The sequence below is a fragment of the Chinchilla lanigera genome, unplaced genomic scaffold, assembly GCF_000276665.1.
Source record: "Chinchilla lanigera isolate Chin_1 unplaced genomic scaffold, ChiLan1.0 scaffold00086, whole genome shotgun sequence".
Taxonomy (NCBI): Eukaryota; Metazoa; Chordata; class Mammalia; order Rodentia; family Chinchillidae; genus Chinchilla; species Chinchilla lanigera.
This window is the reverse complement of record NW_004955487.1, coordinates 5,111,032-5,130,016: the sequence shown is the minus strand read 5'-3', so window position 1 is coordinate 5,130,016 and position 18,985 is coordinate 5,111,032. Positions and strand designations below refer to the sequence as shown.

Genomic DNA, 18,985 nt, shown 5'->3' with positions numbered 1-18,985 from the left:
ACATAGGACGCCTGAAAGCCCAAAGACCCGTCTGCCTTCCCAGAGTGTGTGCAATGGGAATTCAAGCAGGAATTCACAGCAAAGAGCAGCACCCGAACTCAGAGCAAGAGGCCAGATCCCAAAGAGGCTGATGGCAGCCTGGGCTGAGCTCCTGCCTGGAATCTGCCCCCTACAGGCCATGCAGAAACAAACCCAGCCCCCAGCAGGGAACGAAAGGGCAAAACTGAAGGTAGCGCGTGAGACACAGAGCGAGCACATTCCCAAAGGGGAAGTAAAAAGAAGATGCTGTGTGCATGGACCAACTCCCCGTGAGGACGGATCAAGTACTGCACATGTGGGCCAATAAAATAAAAAGTCAACCATTACCCGGCCCTCTTGGCTGGCCTTTGCTGCCCAGCGGCATCGGCTTGTCAGCCCTGTAGGGAAGGAGAAAGCACATTTACCGACACGAAGGCCATTGCCCCACCCTCATCCCTGTGACACCCGTCCCTGTCACTGATTTCACCCACTCCCATCCAGCCACTTTTCTCCTCTTCCTGAGAAAGGAAGAGGGGCCCAGAGCAGAATGCTGCATCCTTGGCGCCAGATCCTAAAGCCAGGCCTCCTCTGAGGCATCCCTGGCTGCACCCTCCTCCACCCAGCCCCTCCTCCGCCCAGCTGTCCTGGAAAGCCAGGACCTGGCCCAGCACCATGGGCCCCTGCTGTCAGGGCTCAGGCCTGACTGGTGAGCTCTGAGTCCCGCACGGCCCACGAAGTGGAGGCTCCCAGGCTCGGGGCTCGGCCTGAGGACCGGATACGGGGGCTGCTTTGCAAAAGGTGTGCTCCGCGAGAAAGGCTGGGACATCAGCTCTGCTGAGTGAAAATAAGGGCAAGGGACAAAGCTAGGGTGGGAGTGACAGTGCTGTCTGCAAAGGAAGCTGGAGGAAGCCAGGTGGGTCCTTCCCTGCTGCACACCACTTCCCTGCTGCCGGGAATGCGCCCGCCTGGGTCTTGGTGTCTGCAGTCTCAAAATGAAGGCAGAGAAATCATGACACTGGTTTTACTCTTTTTTGAGACAGGATCTTGCTATGTAGCCCAGGATGACCTTGAACTCACAATAATCCTCTGGCCTCAGCCTCTTGAGTATTGGGATTACAAGTGTGTGCCACCACGCCCGGCACGATTTTGCTCTTATTTTTAAGGAACTGAAAAGGTCTAAAAATGAGGCCACCGTTTAATCTGCATCATCTCTGGGTATACACGCCTTGACAAACATCGTCAGGCTGACCCTGGCCTCAGTCACCCCAACTCCGAACGCTCCCAGTAGACCACCGTCAGCAGCCCTTCTTCAAAGGGTCAGGCGGTGAGTTGTTCAGGCTTTGTGGGCTGTGAGGTCAACTCTGCCACCGTGGTAGGACAGCAGCCACAGAAGTTGCGTGAATACCTGTGGCCGCATGCCCACCAGACTTTATCCACGGGTCCTGAAGTCCAGCCTCCACATAATTCCCCCAGTGCCACATAGCAGTCTCCTTTTGCTTGTTTTCAACCATTTCTAAGCCCAGAAGCCAATGGGTGGTCGAAGACCACAGAGAAATAGGCAGCGGGTGCAACTAGGCCGTGGGCCATGGTTTGCTTGCAGGAATGAATGCGCCATCAAGTTGGCCCATGGTCAGAATTACCACAGGGAGGGTCGGCTGCTCCTTGACGACATGACTGCTTGTGGGCTCCTCTGGGACCTGATTCCCATTGCCCAGCATCACCAGCTCCGTCCTCCTCCTGCCCCCACCACTGGCTCCGCCCCTGCACGGACCCGGGCAGCGCCTGGATCCCGCGCATAGCCTCACACATGCAGCCAGCACCTCATGTGCAGGGGCCCTAGCGAGCGCCTGGACCAAGCCATTTCCTACTCAGAGACTCAGGATGTGACTCGGCTTCCCCAACAACAGCAGCTTGAGAGCCTGCATCAGGGCACAGCGTGAGGGACGAGAGGAGGACACGACACGGGCCTGGGCCTCATGCAGCACAGCAGGAGCATGGCCATGTGCTGCAGGGGTGGGAACACTGGTGGATCGACAACTGGTAACCCCCAGCTGAATTGAGGCGGCATGGTGCTGGGCGTGGAAGGCCCACCTGAGGGTTGTTGCCAGCAGCATAAAAGGAGAACTGGAGGGGAAGACGGTGCTGCTGATTCTCCTGGAGAAGCATGTTGCACTGGTTTTCCTGACATGAACTTAGCTGTTATCATCGGAGGCTCTCAGGTCCTGCTGTCACTGAGGATGGCCATGGTTCTCTTTGGCAGAGCTCTGGTCCTTACTCTGAGCGTTGCTTCCTGGCTCCAGTGTAGATCCCTCAGCTGCTAGCACAGATCCTTCATCCCACTGACACAGACTTTCTAGCTTCCAGCACTGACCTTTGGGCCTTTCCAGCGCAGATCCGTGAAACAGACTAGACATTGTCGTGGGTTCTAGGCCTCTGGCTGGACTTGTGGGAGGCATTGTTATGGGCTCTAGGTCTTCAGCTGGCCTCATGTAGAACATTGCTGGAGAATCCCCTCAGCTGGATTCTCTGGGTCTTTAATGTGTGGACACTTTTGTACTTGACTCTTTGGGAGATTACTATAAAATAATCCTATAAATTATGTGTCCTGAATTAAACTGTTTCCTTTGCAAACCCTGACTGCAACAACCACTCAGCAGATTTCCACCTCTGTTTGAGACGTCTCTGTCTGAGACGCTTGCTCCATTTACAAAGATGCCTTGCAAAGCAGCTCATGAAGTTCTGCAGGTTTTCTAAGCACTGGGAATGTAGCTCAGTGTTCCCTGGCTTCCACTCCCAGTACTGCAAAAAACAAAACCAGAACAGACATACATGCATGAATACGCACACATGTACGCACACACACGTATAAGGGATGTAAGTGTGCATGGAGTACAGTATGCACACACACACATTCCCTAGTCCTACCCAGCACGCAGCTGTGGGCTTCCGGACAGCATTTCCACCAAAGACCCTCAAAACACTTTCCCACATAAAGACCCGGGTTATGAGGCAGGAACTATATAAAGGACATCATTTCCAACAAGTGGCAAAGCCCAGAAGGGGTGCGAGGAGAGGCTGGCGCTGTGTCCACAGAGGCCCCACCTTCTGGTGGGCAGTGGGCAGAACCTGGAGTGGGCCACGTCCACACACCGGTGTCTGCAGCCCACAAAAATCTAACTCAGTTCCATTCCAGACTGCACAAAACAAACAAAACCAGAGTAGAGAGATGAGCTGGGTGAGCAGGTCCCGACTCACGACCACATTCTCTTCTGGTAGAACCTCTGGAGGTCGGATTTGCTTGTAAATCTGGCAAGAGGGGGTCTCACACAGCAACCTCTGAACATTTGAGAGTTGGGGACTCACTGTCCTGAACTTGGAAATCTCCACAGTGAAATGTCCTGAAGCCTAAGCTTTAAAAGGGGCAGGGGCAGCACTCACCCGGGCACTGGCTTCTTCTGCGGCAGGCGGCTGGGCGGCTGGGGTGGCAGGGGCTTGCTCTGTGAGGCTGTGGGCGGTGCAGCCTTGCTTGGCTGGCCCAGGGCTTCCAGCATGCCGGGTGGCCTGGCCACGGAGGGGGGTGGCGTGGAGGTCAGGGGATCTGCGGAGAGGAGAGGTGGGGGGTCAGCCTCCACTACGCCCAGGCCTCACCTCCTCCCAGTGGCCGTGTCTGGGGACTGTGAGCACAGCTCCACAGAGGTCCCCGGGCTGTGGGCAGGCAGGAAGAAGGTTCTCACCCCCACGGCTCGGAGGCGGAGAGGGCTTCTCCCGGGCAGAGCTGGCCTTGAGCCCCGCCCCCTGCCACCTGCCCTCTGAGGACAGTGAAGCGCCAGCCTTTGAGCATGGTGGCTGTCTCAGGACGGGAGCTAACACATAGGCAAGGAGAAGCCAGTGAGAACCAGACTTTGGTGACCAAAGAGGGATGGCGGGGGTAGGAAAAACAAAGGAGTCCAGTCTACGGTCTTGCTTTCCTTTTTTCATTCTTTTTTATTTTTCCTGGTTTGTTTTGAGACAGGATTTCATTATGTAGTTCAGGCTGGCCTTAAACTCAGTATGTAGCCCAGGTTGGCCTTGAGCTTGCAGGGCTCCTCCTGCCTCAGCCTCCTGAGTGCTGAGATTATAGGTGTGTGCTACCACGCCTGGCTTCTTTTTCCACTTTTAAGACAAAAAGCAGACTGTAGCTCCCCAGTCAGCCCAAGGACAGCAGCCTGAGAGGCCAAATGAGCCCCTTGCTGATCACCTCGAGGGTGTCTCAGCAAAGCTGGGCCTCCATCCCCCCAATACACTGCCCCTGGCCCTGCCGCCTGTGACTGCTCACACAGCATCCAGAGTGACTGAGCCACTTTTTAGTTAAATTTTTGGAGACACAGTCTGTGTCAAGGTCAACCTGGAACTCACCATGTAGCCCAGGTTGGCCTTGAGCTTTCGATCCTCCTGCCTCAGCCTCCTGAATGCTGGGGTTACAGGTGTGCCACACCATGCTAGCTGTTTAATTATGTGAATGAAGGAAACCAGAAGCACCTGGGCCTGGAAGTTCTCTCTGCATGGGAAGTGGTGACACCCAGACCCTGCAGGACTCTTCCTGCCAGAGTTGAGGCAGACAGGCCAGTCCTGGGGAAGGACACTTGGTTCTGTATTCGCGAGCAAGGTCCCTTCTCCCTGCCTCTCCTGGAGGCCCAAGGGACTTTCAGCCACATGCTGGCATTGAACAGAGCACAGAGATGGTGATAGTAACAACCGTCCCCAGATACTGACAATTACCACATGGACAGAGGCAGTGGAGGCCCTGGGGTAGGATGTAGAGGACAGAGTGCTGCGGAAACGCTTTGCAAGACAGAGAAGAGTGAGTGAGCCATTGAGGGTGCGCTGGAGGTACAGGCTGGAAGGGTGGGAGCCACCCGGGGGTGGTGGTGGTGGTCGGTGTGTGGATGTGTGGGCATGTGTGCGTGCGCGTGCAGGTGTGTGCCCCCAGCTGCCTCTCCAGGTGGCTGCCAACAATGCCCCCTGCCATCTGACCTGAGCCCCACTGGCAAGAAAGGGAAAAAAAAAAAACATACTGGTTGATGTCCCTCGAAGAGGGGGCGGCGGTGGGTGGACAGCGGGCGGATCTGACGAAGATCGCTGCCTGCTGACACCGTCCACACCGACTGAGTTTGTCTTCCACAGGGCGTTAGCCGAGGAGGCTGTCTGAACTGATCCCACGCGTGTACACAGGCACACACGCACAAAGAACAAAAACAGAAATAAAAACACTGCGTTATTGATCCTCTCCCTCACAAAAGGGTCGCCATGGCCCTTCTTTGGCAGCAGGTAGAACCCTGAGCTTCTGTCTCCCTCATCTGGAAGACTGCTGGACCAGGGAACATTTCCTGCTGCCTTTCTCAATCTGTCCAAGTTCATTTATTTATGTATTTTTTGTTTTTGTGAGCAGGGTCTACATACTTGGGGCTGGCCTTGACCTCCCCATGACTCTCCTGCCTCAGCCTCCTGAGTGCTGGGATCACAAGTGTGCACCACCACACCTGACTCCTCCTATCTGTTCTGGACCTGGGTCTAGTGGGGCCTTTGTCTCTGTGGGCACAAGGTTGTGGGGCAGACCCAGTGGCACCCACACCCTCCCTGTCACTGTCCTGTGGGAATCTACCCTGACACCAGTGTGGCTGGCTCAGTTCGGTGAAGCCTCCTCCAAAGAAAAGGAAACAGAAGACAAGGACGGGCAGAAGCCAGGAAGAGATAAAACTGTAAAACCTCGGATCCAAGACACCAAGCAGCCAAGGTGAGAGCTCAGCATTCCTCTGCTCCATTCCTCTGCCCCGGCCGTCTGCCCTGGCCCAGACAGTGAATGCGTTTCCCCCTCCAAATGTGCATGCACACTGCCACACAGACCTCAGAAGATGAGGGTGAGCTTGGCCTCTGGGCACCATGCACCTCCAGGGTGTGGGATGAGGAGTGCCCTGCTGCTGGCCTGGTGAGGTGGTGAGGACTGCTTCTACCCTCCACCTGCCCAGGATCCTCTCCCAGCCTGGCACAGCGCTGTCCCAGGTCATGGGGGCTGCATCCTGGGCCTGCCCTTGGGTAGGGACCCAGTGACTTGCATGACAGGTTCATTGTCACTGCTCTAAGTAATGAGGTGGGACCCTATAGACAGGTCCCCAAGATAGCCGTGGGACCGTGGGACCCGGCCACACTGCTGAGGACACACACAGCAACAGCACAGGGCAGTCTGTTCACACCTGCAGCTGAGTCCCAGCCAGTACTGCCTCTTGGCTCAGGGCCACCAGCCCTGTACCAGCACAATCCCCGGAGTCCTGTGCCCCGGCACCGGGCCGTCCCTGAAGCACAGCAGCCACCACTCAGGAGCAGAGGCCAGCTGAGCTCTGCTGTGGAACAAACTACCCAACCTTCAGGGTGTTCCGGTCCTGTCTCTGCAGGAACCACGCATCCCCTGTGGAGCCCTGCTAGCTGCACCGCGCTGCAGTGATGGGGAAAGGGCGAGCCCCTGGCATTTCAGGCTCGCCTGGCCCATAGGATGGCTCTGTGTTCCTCAGCGAGGCGGGGTGGGCCCCGAGTGCCTCCCGCATTTCACAGTGTTTTAGGGATAAGCAGCAAGAGCAAGACCCGAGCTGGCCCTGACGCAGGCAGAGGGGAAAAGAGCCAAGGTGTGAGGAGAGTGGGGAAGGGGAACAGGCAGAAAGATACAGTGGCAAGGGACGCAGTGTCTCCGCCAGCTCCGGGGCCAACCACCACCTGGCTGCAACACCCCTGCCCAGAGCAAGAACCCCACCCACGCTGGCATCAGGAGAATGACGGAACTCTTGAGGAAGCAAAAGGAAAATAGCTCCCCAGTAGGTTTCTGATGTCACCTGGTTGGGGTGAAGCAGTGACAAACTCCCGGAAGCCCAAACCTGATGGCATGCATGTGCGCTCTGGGGCTGGTACCTTTGCCGAGGTTCCGCGGTGGGAGTGGGGGGGCGCCGGTGGCACTGGGGGCTGTGGGCTGGGACGGCGGTGGGCTGCTGCTCAAGATGGCTCCATAGGTCTCGTTCTGCAGGATGTTGGGCACGAAACTCCTTGGCTTGTCCTTGGCGAGGCCAGCAGCATCTCTGGCTAAAGATGTGGCACTGGGTGGAAGCTGACTGGACCCCAGCTGGTAGAAGCTGACTGGCCGGTCCTCCCGCCGGTTGGGGCTGGGCTGCAGAGGAGGGAGAGGAGGTGGGAGATGTTCCACGGGTTTCCGGAACAGACCTGCAACCTTCCTGACACCGGCCACCCAGCCACGATCCACCCAAGCCAGCTCCCAGGCTGGTCCAGGGCACAGCGATGCTCTCCCTTCTGGCTGCATGGGAGTCCAGAGACTCCTCTGTGTGGTGGTGGTTGAAACCTGGTCTGGGCCGCCACCTGTGCCATGGGACCTCAGCCACACCCACCATTTACATGTAGTCTCTGGCTGCCTCGGGCCATCCTGGCAAAGCTGAGCAGCTGCAGTAGAAACAGCTCTTTTAGACTCACAAGTCGGGAGTCTGATCTGGGTTCCTCAGCACTGGCTTTACTGGGATGTCACATGAGGGGTCACGGCTCAGTGACTTACTCAGATGCAACTTGCCTTTCAAAGGCCTACCTGAGCACCCAGTCACGACTCAGGGCGTGTCCCAGGCCCTGCTGAGCTGCTTCCTCCTGCTCAACTGGTGCAGCCTTCGACACCCGCCACACATACTGCCAGGGGCTGGGTGGCAGTTTGCACCACGCTTGCCCCCCACTGGACATCCAACCACTCCAGGCTGCAGCTAGTCCAGGCCTCTGGCCCGGCCTGGGCATGCAGAGCTTGGCAGTGAGCAGCTCTGGACCCCAACCACACGCTGCACCCTCTGCTGAAGGGGAGGTGAGGTTTGCACTCCGCCTGAGCCAAGCGCTTGCTACGGTCCTCCCGGGACCATCACCCATTTCCTTACTTGCTCCTAAGACAGGAACATCTCAAAGAAGAGATCTGGGGCAGGGGTTTCAAACTGTGGGGTTATTTGGATTTGTTTTTCGAGACAAGGTCTCACTAAGACCCAAGGCCTCACTATGTAGCCCAGGCTGGCCTGGAACTTGCAGCAATCCTTCTGCCTCAGCCTCTAGAGTGCTCAAACTGTTTTTCAAAGGTGGTGAGTAAAAATGAGCCAGCCCTCCTCTTTGGTACTGTGTTTTGTTTGTAACTCTGTGACAAGATTTCTTATTCCCCATTCTAAGAAACAGCAAGTACAGCTATTACCTGCTTCACAAGCAAGGCTAATCTGATGGGCTTCAGAAATGCTAGCTAACTAGGCCCTTTCACTGCTCGCAGTGCTCTTCGCTTAACCAGAATCCTCTAGTTCCATCACCAGAACATGAGGTCCTACATAGCAACAGCACAGAGCACTTCTGGCCTGCTGCCATGGAGGGCAGGGTCACAGCTGAAATTGGAGGGACCCTGCCCGGGCTCGACCTCTGCTGGGAAACCGGGGAAGGTGGCTGTGCCCTGGGCCTCCCCTGAGCAAGAGGCAGGGGCTCAGGGAAGCAGAGAGCCCTGTCTCCTTCCAGGCTGCGTGGCAACAGCTGCTTCCCTTGGCCTTGTCGCCCTCTCTGAGGCACCACGTCCCCATCCAGGAGGGCAGGGCTTGAAGCCAGTGAGCGCTGGGGCCACTGACGAGTTCAGCTGAGGATCGGTAGGTTTGGCCAGGTGAACGTGCCAACCACGAGGCTGTGACCCCCGAGGGGACCTGGCTCTGTCCCAGCACGGTCCTCCCTGAGCGGCACCCCCTCCAAGCCCACTGTGCAAGGCCTTTCCACATCTTCCCCTTGTAGCAAAAGGCAGCGGCTGCCCATGTTCACAAAAGTGGGCACCTTTTCAATCACATGCAGGAGCAGGGACAGCGGAGCGGGTGGGAAGGGCCGAACCAAGGTCAGGGTGCATGGGGTGCGAGTTGCAGTTCCCTTTCTGCCTCAGTTATGGGCTGAAGTGCATCAGAACCCTTCGAGTGGCCCAAGCACAGACCTGCAGCTTTTCGTCCACATCGTCGTCACTCTCATCCAGGTCCTCGTGGAGCAGCCGCCACTCATACTCGACGTGAACGTGTGAGTTGAACCTCCCGGATAAGGCCTGGGTCAGCTGCGAAGAACGGGCCGGTCAGGACTGCCATGCACTCACCTATGGGGGTTGCCCAGGGGATGGTCCTGGCCAGGGGTGGGAGTCTGCATTCCATCCGAGGAGATGTGTGTCCTGGTCTGGGGCTGAGTCCCTTCGATGTGACTCAGGATAACCTCCACGCTGAAACTTGCCGGCCCCGGCAGGGCAAGGGGACAAGGGGAGTTCAAGGCCAACAGGAGCTGAGTGACTACTGCCCCAGCTCCCACACGGCAAGCGGACGGCAAGGTAACCTACTGGCCGCACTCTGCATGCACAGGGTCACTCCCTGACCTAGTGCTTCGAGGGCTGCGGGGCAGAGCTGTTCGCCAGAGCTCGAGCTGCTGTGACCGCCTGTGGGGCAAGCTGATGACTTAGGCTCTCTGTGCCCACTTCCTGTCCATAAAGAGGGTCCCAGTAGAAACTACATCATATCGTGGGGACAGAGACTACAAGCGCTGATGGTGCTGCAGTGCCTGGACTAGAACCGGTTACCGGTCCTACATCAGGGCGGCACTGACTACTCTGAGATCGACCCATCCCGACTATGTCACAGGTCAGCACCCACCATCCCTCAACCTTGCACAGGGTTACAACTGACTCAATCCACACACACCAGCAGCTTGAGGGTCTGGGTGTCCTGCCCCACTGCAAACCAGCCCTCCCCACTGGCCACAAGCCTCTTCTTCCAGCACAGGAGAGGAGAAGATGCAGGGCCACACAGAGACAGGGTGAGTGTGCCAGCTGAGAGCCTCAGGGCCCCAAGAGGCCAGGGTGGTAATAGCTTTTCCATCCAGTGAGTGTAACAGTGCCAAGTGTCACCATGAGAGGGCGCTGCCTGCCTTACAAAGACTCCAGCACTCTCCAAGGCAAGGCAGTTCTCAGCTTGTTCTGTCCAGGACAACGGTGGGTCCAGGCCACATCAGACTGGATCACAGCTGCCCCAGGATCCCCGCTGCCCAGGGACTCACCAGCTCCTCGCAGTGCTCATGCTTCAGGCGCTTGGCGATGTCCAGCGGGGTCTCTCCGGCCTCGTTTGCTGCAAGTCCAAGGGAAGAGAGAGGTTCTATAGCAAACCTGGCATAGGCCTGTTCTCTAGGGTAATTTCACAGATGCATGGAGACAGCACCGAGTTAAACTGTGTATGGCTCATACAGCCAGGGCCCTGACCCGGTGAGAGCTGTTTGTGACTGCACTGGGCGCAAAAGAGTAAAGGAGCAAAGAGGTTTTTCTGAGACAAGGTCTCACTGTGCACCCCAGGCTGGCCTCAAACTCGAGGTGATCCTCCTGCCCCAGCCTATCCCAAGTGCTGGGATAACAGGCATGCGCCACCACACTCAGCTGAGAAATGAAGAGTTTGAGACAAGGTTTGTGTTGACAAAATAAAACTGTTGAGCAGTTAACAAATTAAAATCAATATGTAGAACCAGGTGCAGTGGTGCACACCTGTAATTCTAGTACTTGGGAGATTGAGGCAGGAGGATTGTCCCTGAGTTCAAGGCCAGCCTGAACTACATAGAGAGACTGTCTCAAAAATATTTTTAAAATGCTATGCACGGTGGCACACAGCTATAATCCCAGTACTTAGGAGGCTGAGGCAGAAGGATCATTGTGAGTTTGAGGCCAGCCTGAGCTAGAATGAGTTTGAGGTTAGCCTGGACTATACATAGTAAGGCCCTGTCTTTAAAAAAAAGAAATTAATATGTAACTCTTAGTCTTCTCATCAATCTCTCACCAAAGGCACAGTCACCTGGACCCACGCACTGAATGTATAAAACTTTTTGCAGTACTGGGGCTTGAACTTTGAACTTAGGGATTCTCGTGAGCTAGGTAAGATAAGAGCTCTTAACTGCTGAGTTACATCCCCAGCCTTTTATATTTTGAGCCAGGGGGTCCCTAAATTACCTAGGCTGGCCTCCAGCATGTGATCCTCCTGCCTCAGCCTCTGGAGTAGCTGGGACAACAGGTGTGTGCCCCTCTGCTGGACCAACATAATAAACTTCTCAACAGCCTATGCACTTGCAAGCTGTACTTTCTCCTTTAATCTGATTAATTTTTAAAGGCCAGGCCGGGCCCTGCAGCAGATACGGCCCTTTCCCTATTCCTCTTTCCATCGTTCTCCAAAAATACTTCCTCAGACAGCGGTGGGGCAGATGGCCCCTCTGCCAGCTGTCAGTGGTCAGGGCCACCCAAGAGGGACGGAGCAGGCACAGCGGCTCCCCGGGGGTGCGCAGCTTCCCAGGAAGTCTGGGGCTCACCGATCTCGATGGAGGCCTTGCCCCGCAGCAGCAGCTTGAGGCACTCGGCGTTGTCAGTCAGGCAGCAGTAGTGCAGGGCTGTGCTGCCTTTGCCCGTCTGTTTGTCCAGGTTCCCGCTGCCGGGAGCAGTGAAACAGAAGGGAAAGACACTGAGCCACGGGTAGGGAAGTGGGTAGGACAGTGCCAGCCTGTCCCCAAGGCGGGAGGACAGGACAGTGCCCATCCTTCAAGGAGCCCGAGGTCCCTGGGCATGCCCCAGGAGGCTGTGGCCCAGGCCACCAAGGAGCAACACAGGCACCAGCCAGGCTGGCACTCCCAGGACCAGGATCACAGCCGCCCCGAGAGAAGTCTGATAATCTGGGCACAGAGCTGTGGGTCTCGAGACAACTGCCCTGCGGCTCCTCCAAGGTCTGCAGCTCTCTAAGGCTCTGCCCGAGATGGCAGGGACAGGTGGGGAGTGTGGACCATCCTTTACACGGTGGAGCTTCCCCTTCCAGCGAGAGCGCTCTCAGTCCAGTCCGGTCACTCAGAACCATGACCAGAGTGTCAAGCGCACGCCAGAGGGCGGGGAGCCCGGGCAGGCAGGGGCGCCTCTGCAAACCATGTGTACCTCTTGAAAGGCCACACCAGCACAGCAGGAAGCAACTCCTGGCCCAGTGTCCGGTCCCCAGGTGTGGCCCCAACTTGGGGCTGGCATGTGGTCTCACACCCCTCCCACCTCGCTCCTGCTCGGGAAGCCCCAGAGCCTCTGGAGTTTCCGTTCCACACTCCAGGGCTTTGAGGCTCCCCTCGCAGCACCTCATCCCGGCAATGCCTTCTCTGCCCCGTACTGCTGCTCAGCCTGCAGACCAAGCACTGCAGCAGCTGACTGAGGCGGCACCTGATTCCTCGCAGAATCCCTGGAACACAGGCCAAGGCCCCCGATTTTAGCACACTCACCTGTTCTGAACCAAAAAGTCCACAATGTGAAGAGAAGTCCGGTCCACAGACCTGACTGCCAGATGCAGGCCCGTCTCATCCGGCTCCTGAAAATGAAGCCAAGACTTTCTTGCATCCAACGAAGTGGAACCGGGCGCAAGTGAGTCTTCCAAAAGGTTTCCATCCTGCCTTCTACAAATCTATAGCTACAACACAGAGTGCTCCTATAACCTCCACGGCCAAGCCTGGGCAACAGAAGTTAGAGGCCGGCCCACTCCTACTCCGTGGGGAACAGACATGCAAGTCGAGTTTCCCAGCCAACTCCTCTGCATCGCTAGGTCACCACCTGCACAGTAATGACACAGAGCACTCACAGGCAACCGCGGCTCTGTTTGACGCATCTGAGAAGGCTCCCGGCCTCCTCCACTCCGTCCCTTTGCCTGCTCCCGAAGTATACAGAAAGGTTTGCTTTTAAAGCAGGGTTCATGGGCTAGGTAGGTGTGGTGGCCCACACTGTAATCCCAGTACTTGGGAAGCTGAGGCAGGGTCACCAGAAGTTTGAGGTCAACCGGAGCTACATTGTGAGGTCAAGGCCAGCCTGCGCTACATAGCCAGATCCTGCCTCAGAAAAAAAAAGCTGGGGGAGAGGTGGGGATGTAGCTCAGTATGAAGTTCCTGGGTTGAATCCTCAATAACACACTAACGAAATAAATAAAATAAAAACACTGTATAGAATCACCTGTGCTACACATACAAGGTGTATATGAAACAAGGGATTTCCCATTTGGACCTGGGTCTCAACCCCAAGATAGCTCATCAAGTATATGAATATTACAAAATCTGAAAAACAAAAAACAAAACAACCCAAAATAGCTCTGGTCCCAGGCACTCAGCATAAGAGATGCTCAGTCTGTGTGCAGTAAGTCCCCAACTTAAGAACCTCTGAGTGCGAACTCAGGTGTACCACATCCCGGTCAGCTTACAGTGAATCTGACTTAGGGACAATTCTCCCAGAACGGACTCGTTCACAAGTCAGGGGCTCACTGTAATTATCTGCTGAGTTGGGGGAGCAGCCGCCTTGGTAGGTTCTTTCTGTGCAATTGGAGCTGCCCGCCCCACCCCGAAAAGAGGACACAGCTTACATGTCCATTAGCTAGCGGGATCTTGTCCGTAAGGTCCACACCATCGGCATAGGCTTGGAGCAATCCGAAAATGTCCCTCGTCTTGACGGCCTCGCACAGGCTGTGCAGCTTTGCCGCACTATCTGTGTGCTTCTTCCTCGCGTACCTCCTCTCGATGTACTTGGCTGTGATGTAGTCCTTCCTCGCATTCCTGAAAGCAGACACAGCACCCAGGAGAACCATGAAGGCCGCCCCACCTGCCCAGTGTCCATGCATCCGCACCAGCAGCACTGCTGATGGCCGGACGGAGAGACCGTGGCACCTCACAACCGAGCACATTGCGCAAGACAGGGACACAAGCACCAAGCTGGTCTGCAGGACAGGCCAGGAACAACACCGTGTGTGTCAAGAGGCTGGACACCAGGGCCACACGGGGTTGGCTCCATTTACACAGAATGCCCAGGAGTGTCCACGAGTGGCAGATGTGTAGACACAGAGAGTGAGCCTCCTGGGGCTGGACAGGTAGAGGAACTTACTTTCATATTAGGATTAAAAAAAAACAAAAAAACCACTAAAACTGAGGGTTAGGGATGTAGCTCAGTGCAAAGCCTTGCATTCAGTCCCCAGAACTGCCACTGACACACAACAAAACGAAACAAAAAAGAGACTGATCCAGGCATGGTGGCACATAGGAGGCTGAGGAAGGAGGCTAGCAATCCAAAGTCAGCTGAAGGCCAAAGGCAAGCTCTCACCTCAAATAAAAATAAAATTGTGGCAATGGATGCACAACTCTGTAAATTATATGAAAAGCCACTGACTTGTACACTTTTAAATGAATTATACTTCAATAAAGCTGCCAATAAGCATGTTGGGAAAAACAAACTTAACTGTTTATCCCTTAAATGCATCAAGAACTCAGGGAGAACCATCCACCTGCCAAGCCTGGGTCCTGAGGCTCCTCCTGCCACTCTGGCAAAGAGCTGCGGGGGCCTCCCAAGTGCCAGATGGAGAAGGGACAGGAAGGAAGGGGCTGTGCAGCCCGCAGGCTAAGGCCCACTGAGAGGTGGGCATACCACCCAGCTACCACTCAGGTGGCCGCACCTCAAGCAGGCCCAGCTTGTCCCCTGGGCAGCCGTGGCAAGTGACGCAACCTCCCTGCCTGTGTGAGAGTTGTGGCCACAGCACCTGGTGGGCCACTGCAGGACAGAGTGATCACATGGAGGCAGGGAGCGCAGGGACCCTGATGTCCCAGTGATGTGGGTAGCCCAGTCCCCGGGACCAGGAGCAGGAGGTGACCCACTGGGGTCCATGGGGGCCCTGGTCTCCCAAGGTGACAGCAGGCGGGGACACACTGCAAGTTGCACGTGCTCCTGCTGGGCTGCCCTGCCCCGCCCCTCCCCCGCCTGCAGGAAGGGCCTGTGAGTGCATGTCCAGCTGACATTGCTTTTCCCCTCCAGGGTACTTGAGCGCCAGAGGGGAACCCCAAGAGGAAAGTAAGCTCGTCTTGGGGAGCTGCAAATGGGTGGGCCCAGGGTAGGGGGACATCACCCCCAGTAACCCACACTCCCTGGTTTTGTGAAGTTTGTGAGGCCAGTGTACTCTTCCCTGCTTTCTTTTTTCTGAGACAGGGTCTCACTATGTAGCCCCGGCTGGCCTCAAACTCACGGGGATCCTCCTGTCTCAGCTTCCTTAGTACTGAGATCACAGGCCTGTGCCACCACGCCTAGCTTCACCTACCTTTTTATTTAAAGGCTGAGACATTTGGACAAGAGCCACGAAGCACAGGATGAACCACCGCTGCTCAGCGAGGGGTGTGTGTGTGTGTGTGTGTGTGTGTCTGTCTGTCTGTCTGTCTGTCTATCCCCACTTCCAAAGCGCCCAGGAACCATTCTGGCCCCAGGGAGCAGATCAACTGGGACTCTTGCAGCCCCGTGACACAGGCCCCATTGCCCAAAAATCTATCTGGGGGCTCTTGCGCCACCAGAGGGTGTCTGTGCTTTCTTTTTCAACAGACTGCACTGCAGATGGCGTGCTGTTCTTAGATATAGCTAGAAACAGCCGTCCCCTTGCATCTAGATGGAGGATGTTAGTGTCCTTGAAGTTGTGCTACTTCCTTGACCCGCTGGATCATTAACTGTTTACTGAACCACCTAAGCCACATATTGTGCGGGAAATAGGATGGTGTATCTGTGCGAGCCCGGGCACAACGCACACAGGCACGGGACGCATGAGCACAGAGACGAGCCTGCAGCGGCACCGCGCGCCCCACAGCTCGCTTCCGCCGGACAGCAGTGAACAGGGCGGCGCTGGTCAGCCACCCTTCTGAGAACAAGCAGGGACATGTGAATGTGCAGACCGAGGTTGGGGCTGAACCCTGGGAAGGGAGAATACTGGTGAGGAAAGCTTCCAAGGGAGAGGTGTCCATCCATTTGCAGGCTCGTCCCGCCCCAAAACAGAATTATTCTGCTTCTATAACACACTCTTGGGCCTTGAAGGAAACGACTGATGAGACCTATTTGGGGCTGGCCAGGGGAGTGGCACTCTGGGAGACGGCAAAGAGCGGGAGCCAGGGGGCTGTCACGAAGCTTGCCACGAGAGGGCACAGCAGGTCCTTCTCTAGAAAGCCCGCTTCCCAAGGGGGCCTCCTCTTCCTATGGGGACACCTCCCCCGGACGCCTAGCTGGGCCTCCTTCCTTGGGGTGCAGGGAGTCGATGTCCCGCCCATTATGAGGACCCCATGGCCCAAGGGAAGGAGACACAAACAGCCAACACCAACTAAGCACCTAAGACACACACCAACCCCCTGCCAGCTCCCCGGGCCGCCGAGGTGAGGGGCAGCCTGTGTCTCCTTTTGTTTTGTTTTTGATTATCTTCTGAGAGAGGCTGAGTCCTGAGAGCACCAGCATGCACTGCCAGGGCCAGCCGGGCTGAGGCTCAGGAGTCAAAGAACCCATCTCACCCAGTGGCTCAGAGGTCTGTGTCCCTGCTGTTTGGTAGGGTCTGGACAGGAGCACAGATTGGAAACCTAGATCCGCATTTGGACAGGGTAACTGGTAAGCTGAGACCAACACTATCCCATCTTGGGGAGATGCTGTGCTACACCTCAAAGCCTGGTTCCAGCACGCAAGTGCAAACAGACTTTCACCTCATACCTCCCATGGCCCACCTGGGCCACCTGAGCGCTGGGACCAGTGACGGACATGGTCGTGTCCCCACTAGTCCCTTGAGTCTCTGCTTTGCCACCACAGCCAAATATGCACCCAAGAAATGGTTACAAAATCCAAACTCTGCCTCACAAAGGGCCCGCACCTGCGTGCAAAGCCACTCTTGAAGACGTTTCAGTGACTCGAACCTGTGAGAGAGACTCACATCACCCATGAAAGGGACTCCTCATCACTCACTCCGTCTGGGGCTGCTTCTGCAGGACTGCGGTCTCCGTAACGTGATGTTCACACTTTCTCCTAGCCAAGCGCAGCTTCGCTATTCCGTCTCCCACCAGGATACATTAGATCTGCCTCCCATACAGTGCAGGCGGGTCTCTTCTGACCCAGAGGACCAGCCTCTCTCCCTCTGCCTCGCTCTGTGTCACGGCCACGCAGGTGACCACCCTGGGCCCTCCTGAGGCACACAGGTGGCCGTCTTAACAAACAGCTGGGGCCTGTGATACGGAAGGCCAGTGCCAGGACCAATGGCCCCTCCGCCGCCTCAGGACCACAGTGGTCTGGGGGCCCACACTGTGCTCAGACTGGCAAGGACCCACCCTGCCCCCATGCTGGTGCCGCCTCTCCAGGCTGGCTGGACGCAGGACAAGCCCTAAGTGCTGCTCAGTCAAGTTCTGTGTCAACAGGAAAACACACCAAAAGCTTTTTTTCAAAGGGAACAACACACTCTACACTTCAAGGGCACAGAGAGAGTGTGGCATGTAGCCATGTGTGTGGGTATCATGTGTCCACAACAACCTGCCTCCGGGAGGCTTGGAATCCACACAGAGCACCAAGGGCAGGGGCACCCAGCACACACGATATATGTGGGGCATCCGCTCCACCTCTGGCCTCTTCCTAGAAGCAGAACCCAGCTGTGCCGAATTTCTATCTGGACACTCAAAAAGGTCCCAATAAGGAAGATGGTAAGAAAGAACAGGGAAAGAGGGAGGAGAGGAGGGAAGGGGAGGGAGGGGAGAGGAACGGAGATGGAAAGGAAATGGAAGCCTCCTGTTCAGTTTAAGCTCTTTTGATTCTTAAAGAAACAACAACTGGCTGGGCATGATTGTGCACACCTGTGATCCCAGCACTTGGGAGGCTGAAGCAGGAGGATCATTGTGAGTTTGAGGCCAGCCTGGGCCACATAGTAAGACTTGTTTAGGAACCAACAGCAGCCAGGCCCGGACTTACATGTCGCTGCCTGGGTTGGGTTTGACGGCGTCCTCGGCTGGCAGGCAGCACTCCATAATCTCGTTAAAGCCCGCATTCCCGATATTCTTGGCAAGCTGCAAAACAAAAGTCTATTTCAGGGCACTCAATTATTAATGCATTCCACTGCTACCCGTTACTCATCCGTCTGATGATTTATTTAATGGCTGCTAAGAAATAGAGCAATAAAGTGGTTTGCCGTTAATGAAGATGGACAAAGCCCAAAGCCCAGAGGTAGCCAGAAAATCACAGCAGAGAAGCAGCCTGCCTTCCGCAGAGGGCTTTGCATAATGTGTCCTGGACAGTCCCCGAAGACCAGAGAGAAGCAGGCCGTGGCTGCGAGGTTCCCTCCCTCCTCTGCAATGAACCTGTGCCACTGCCCCTGGCCCTGACTGTGAGGTGCTGAGTGTGCAAGGGGCACTGGTCCAGGCAGCCCCAACTCAGCTCCAAGTCATGGCTACGTCACCCACTGTGTGACCACAGGCAAGCATCACCCTCTATCCACAGCGTGGGGAGGACACCGACCTCACAGCATGGCAGCAAGGGCAGAACAGGACGAGCTAGGTGAAAGCCCTGAGACCAGAGCATTGCAAATGTCACGTTAGGTCCAGGTGTAAGGTCTGTCTGTGCCGTCGGCTTCCTGCCTTGTGACAATCACACCTTTTCACTGTATGCTAGAACCGAGCCCGATGCAGCAGACACTTGTGGGGCATGTGCCATGGTGTGTCATGTACTCCCTTGACAGTGGGCGACCAGCCTCCTTTTGTATCAGTGAATGACCAGGAGCTCCTTAAGGGCAGGGACTTAATCATCTCATTTCTAACACCTGGCTCAGTACCTGCCATACGGGAAGCTCCGAGGTCTGATTTTTTTCCTTCAGTTTTGAGACAGGATCTCACTGTGTAGCTGAGGCTGATCTTGAACTCACTATGAGGAGGCACAGGCTGGGCTCAAACTCTTGGCAAACCTCCTGCCTCAACCTCCTGCCTAGCCTTCTGAGCGCTAGGATGACAGGCATGGGCCAACCATGCCTGGCTAGACTCACTTTTAAATTTGTTCGTGGTCCTGGGGACGGAGCTAGGGCCTGCCCGATGCCAGGTAAGTGCCCCACCATGGGTCAGA

General features: G+C 56.1%; 1 protein-coding gene across 1 annotated transcript in view; it reads right to left on the bottom strand.

Annotated features, from left to right (window-relative positions):
* Positions 1-18,985, bottom strand: part of Asap2 (ArfGAP with SH3 domain, ankyrin repeat and PH domain 2) — a gene marked incomplete at its 5' end in the record, with an annotated part of 138,851 nt that overhangs the window by 3,735 nt on the left and 116,131 nt on the right. The window contains 10 exon segments of the mRNA XM_013504338.1: positions 367-416; positions 3,457-3,616; positions 5,073-5,207; positions 6,955-7,207; positions 9,029-9,142; positions 10,129-10,196; positions 11,416-11,531; positions 12,355-12,440; positions 13,476-13,665; positions 17,846-17,940. Of these exon segments, the coding sequence (XP_013359792.1) occupies positions 367-416; positions 3,457-3,616; positions 5,073-5,207; positions 6,955-7,207; positions 9,029-9,142; positions 10,129-10,196; positions 11,416-11,531; positions 12,355-12,440; positions 13,476-13,665; positions 17,846-17,940 (1,267 nt within the window).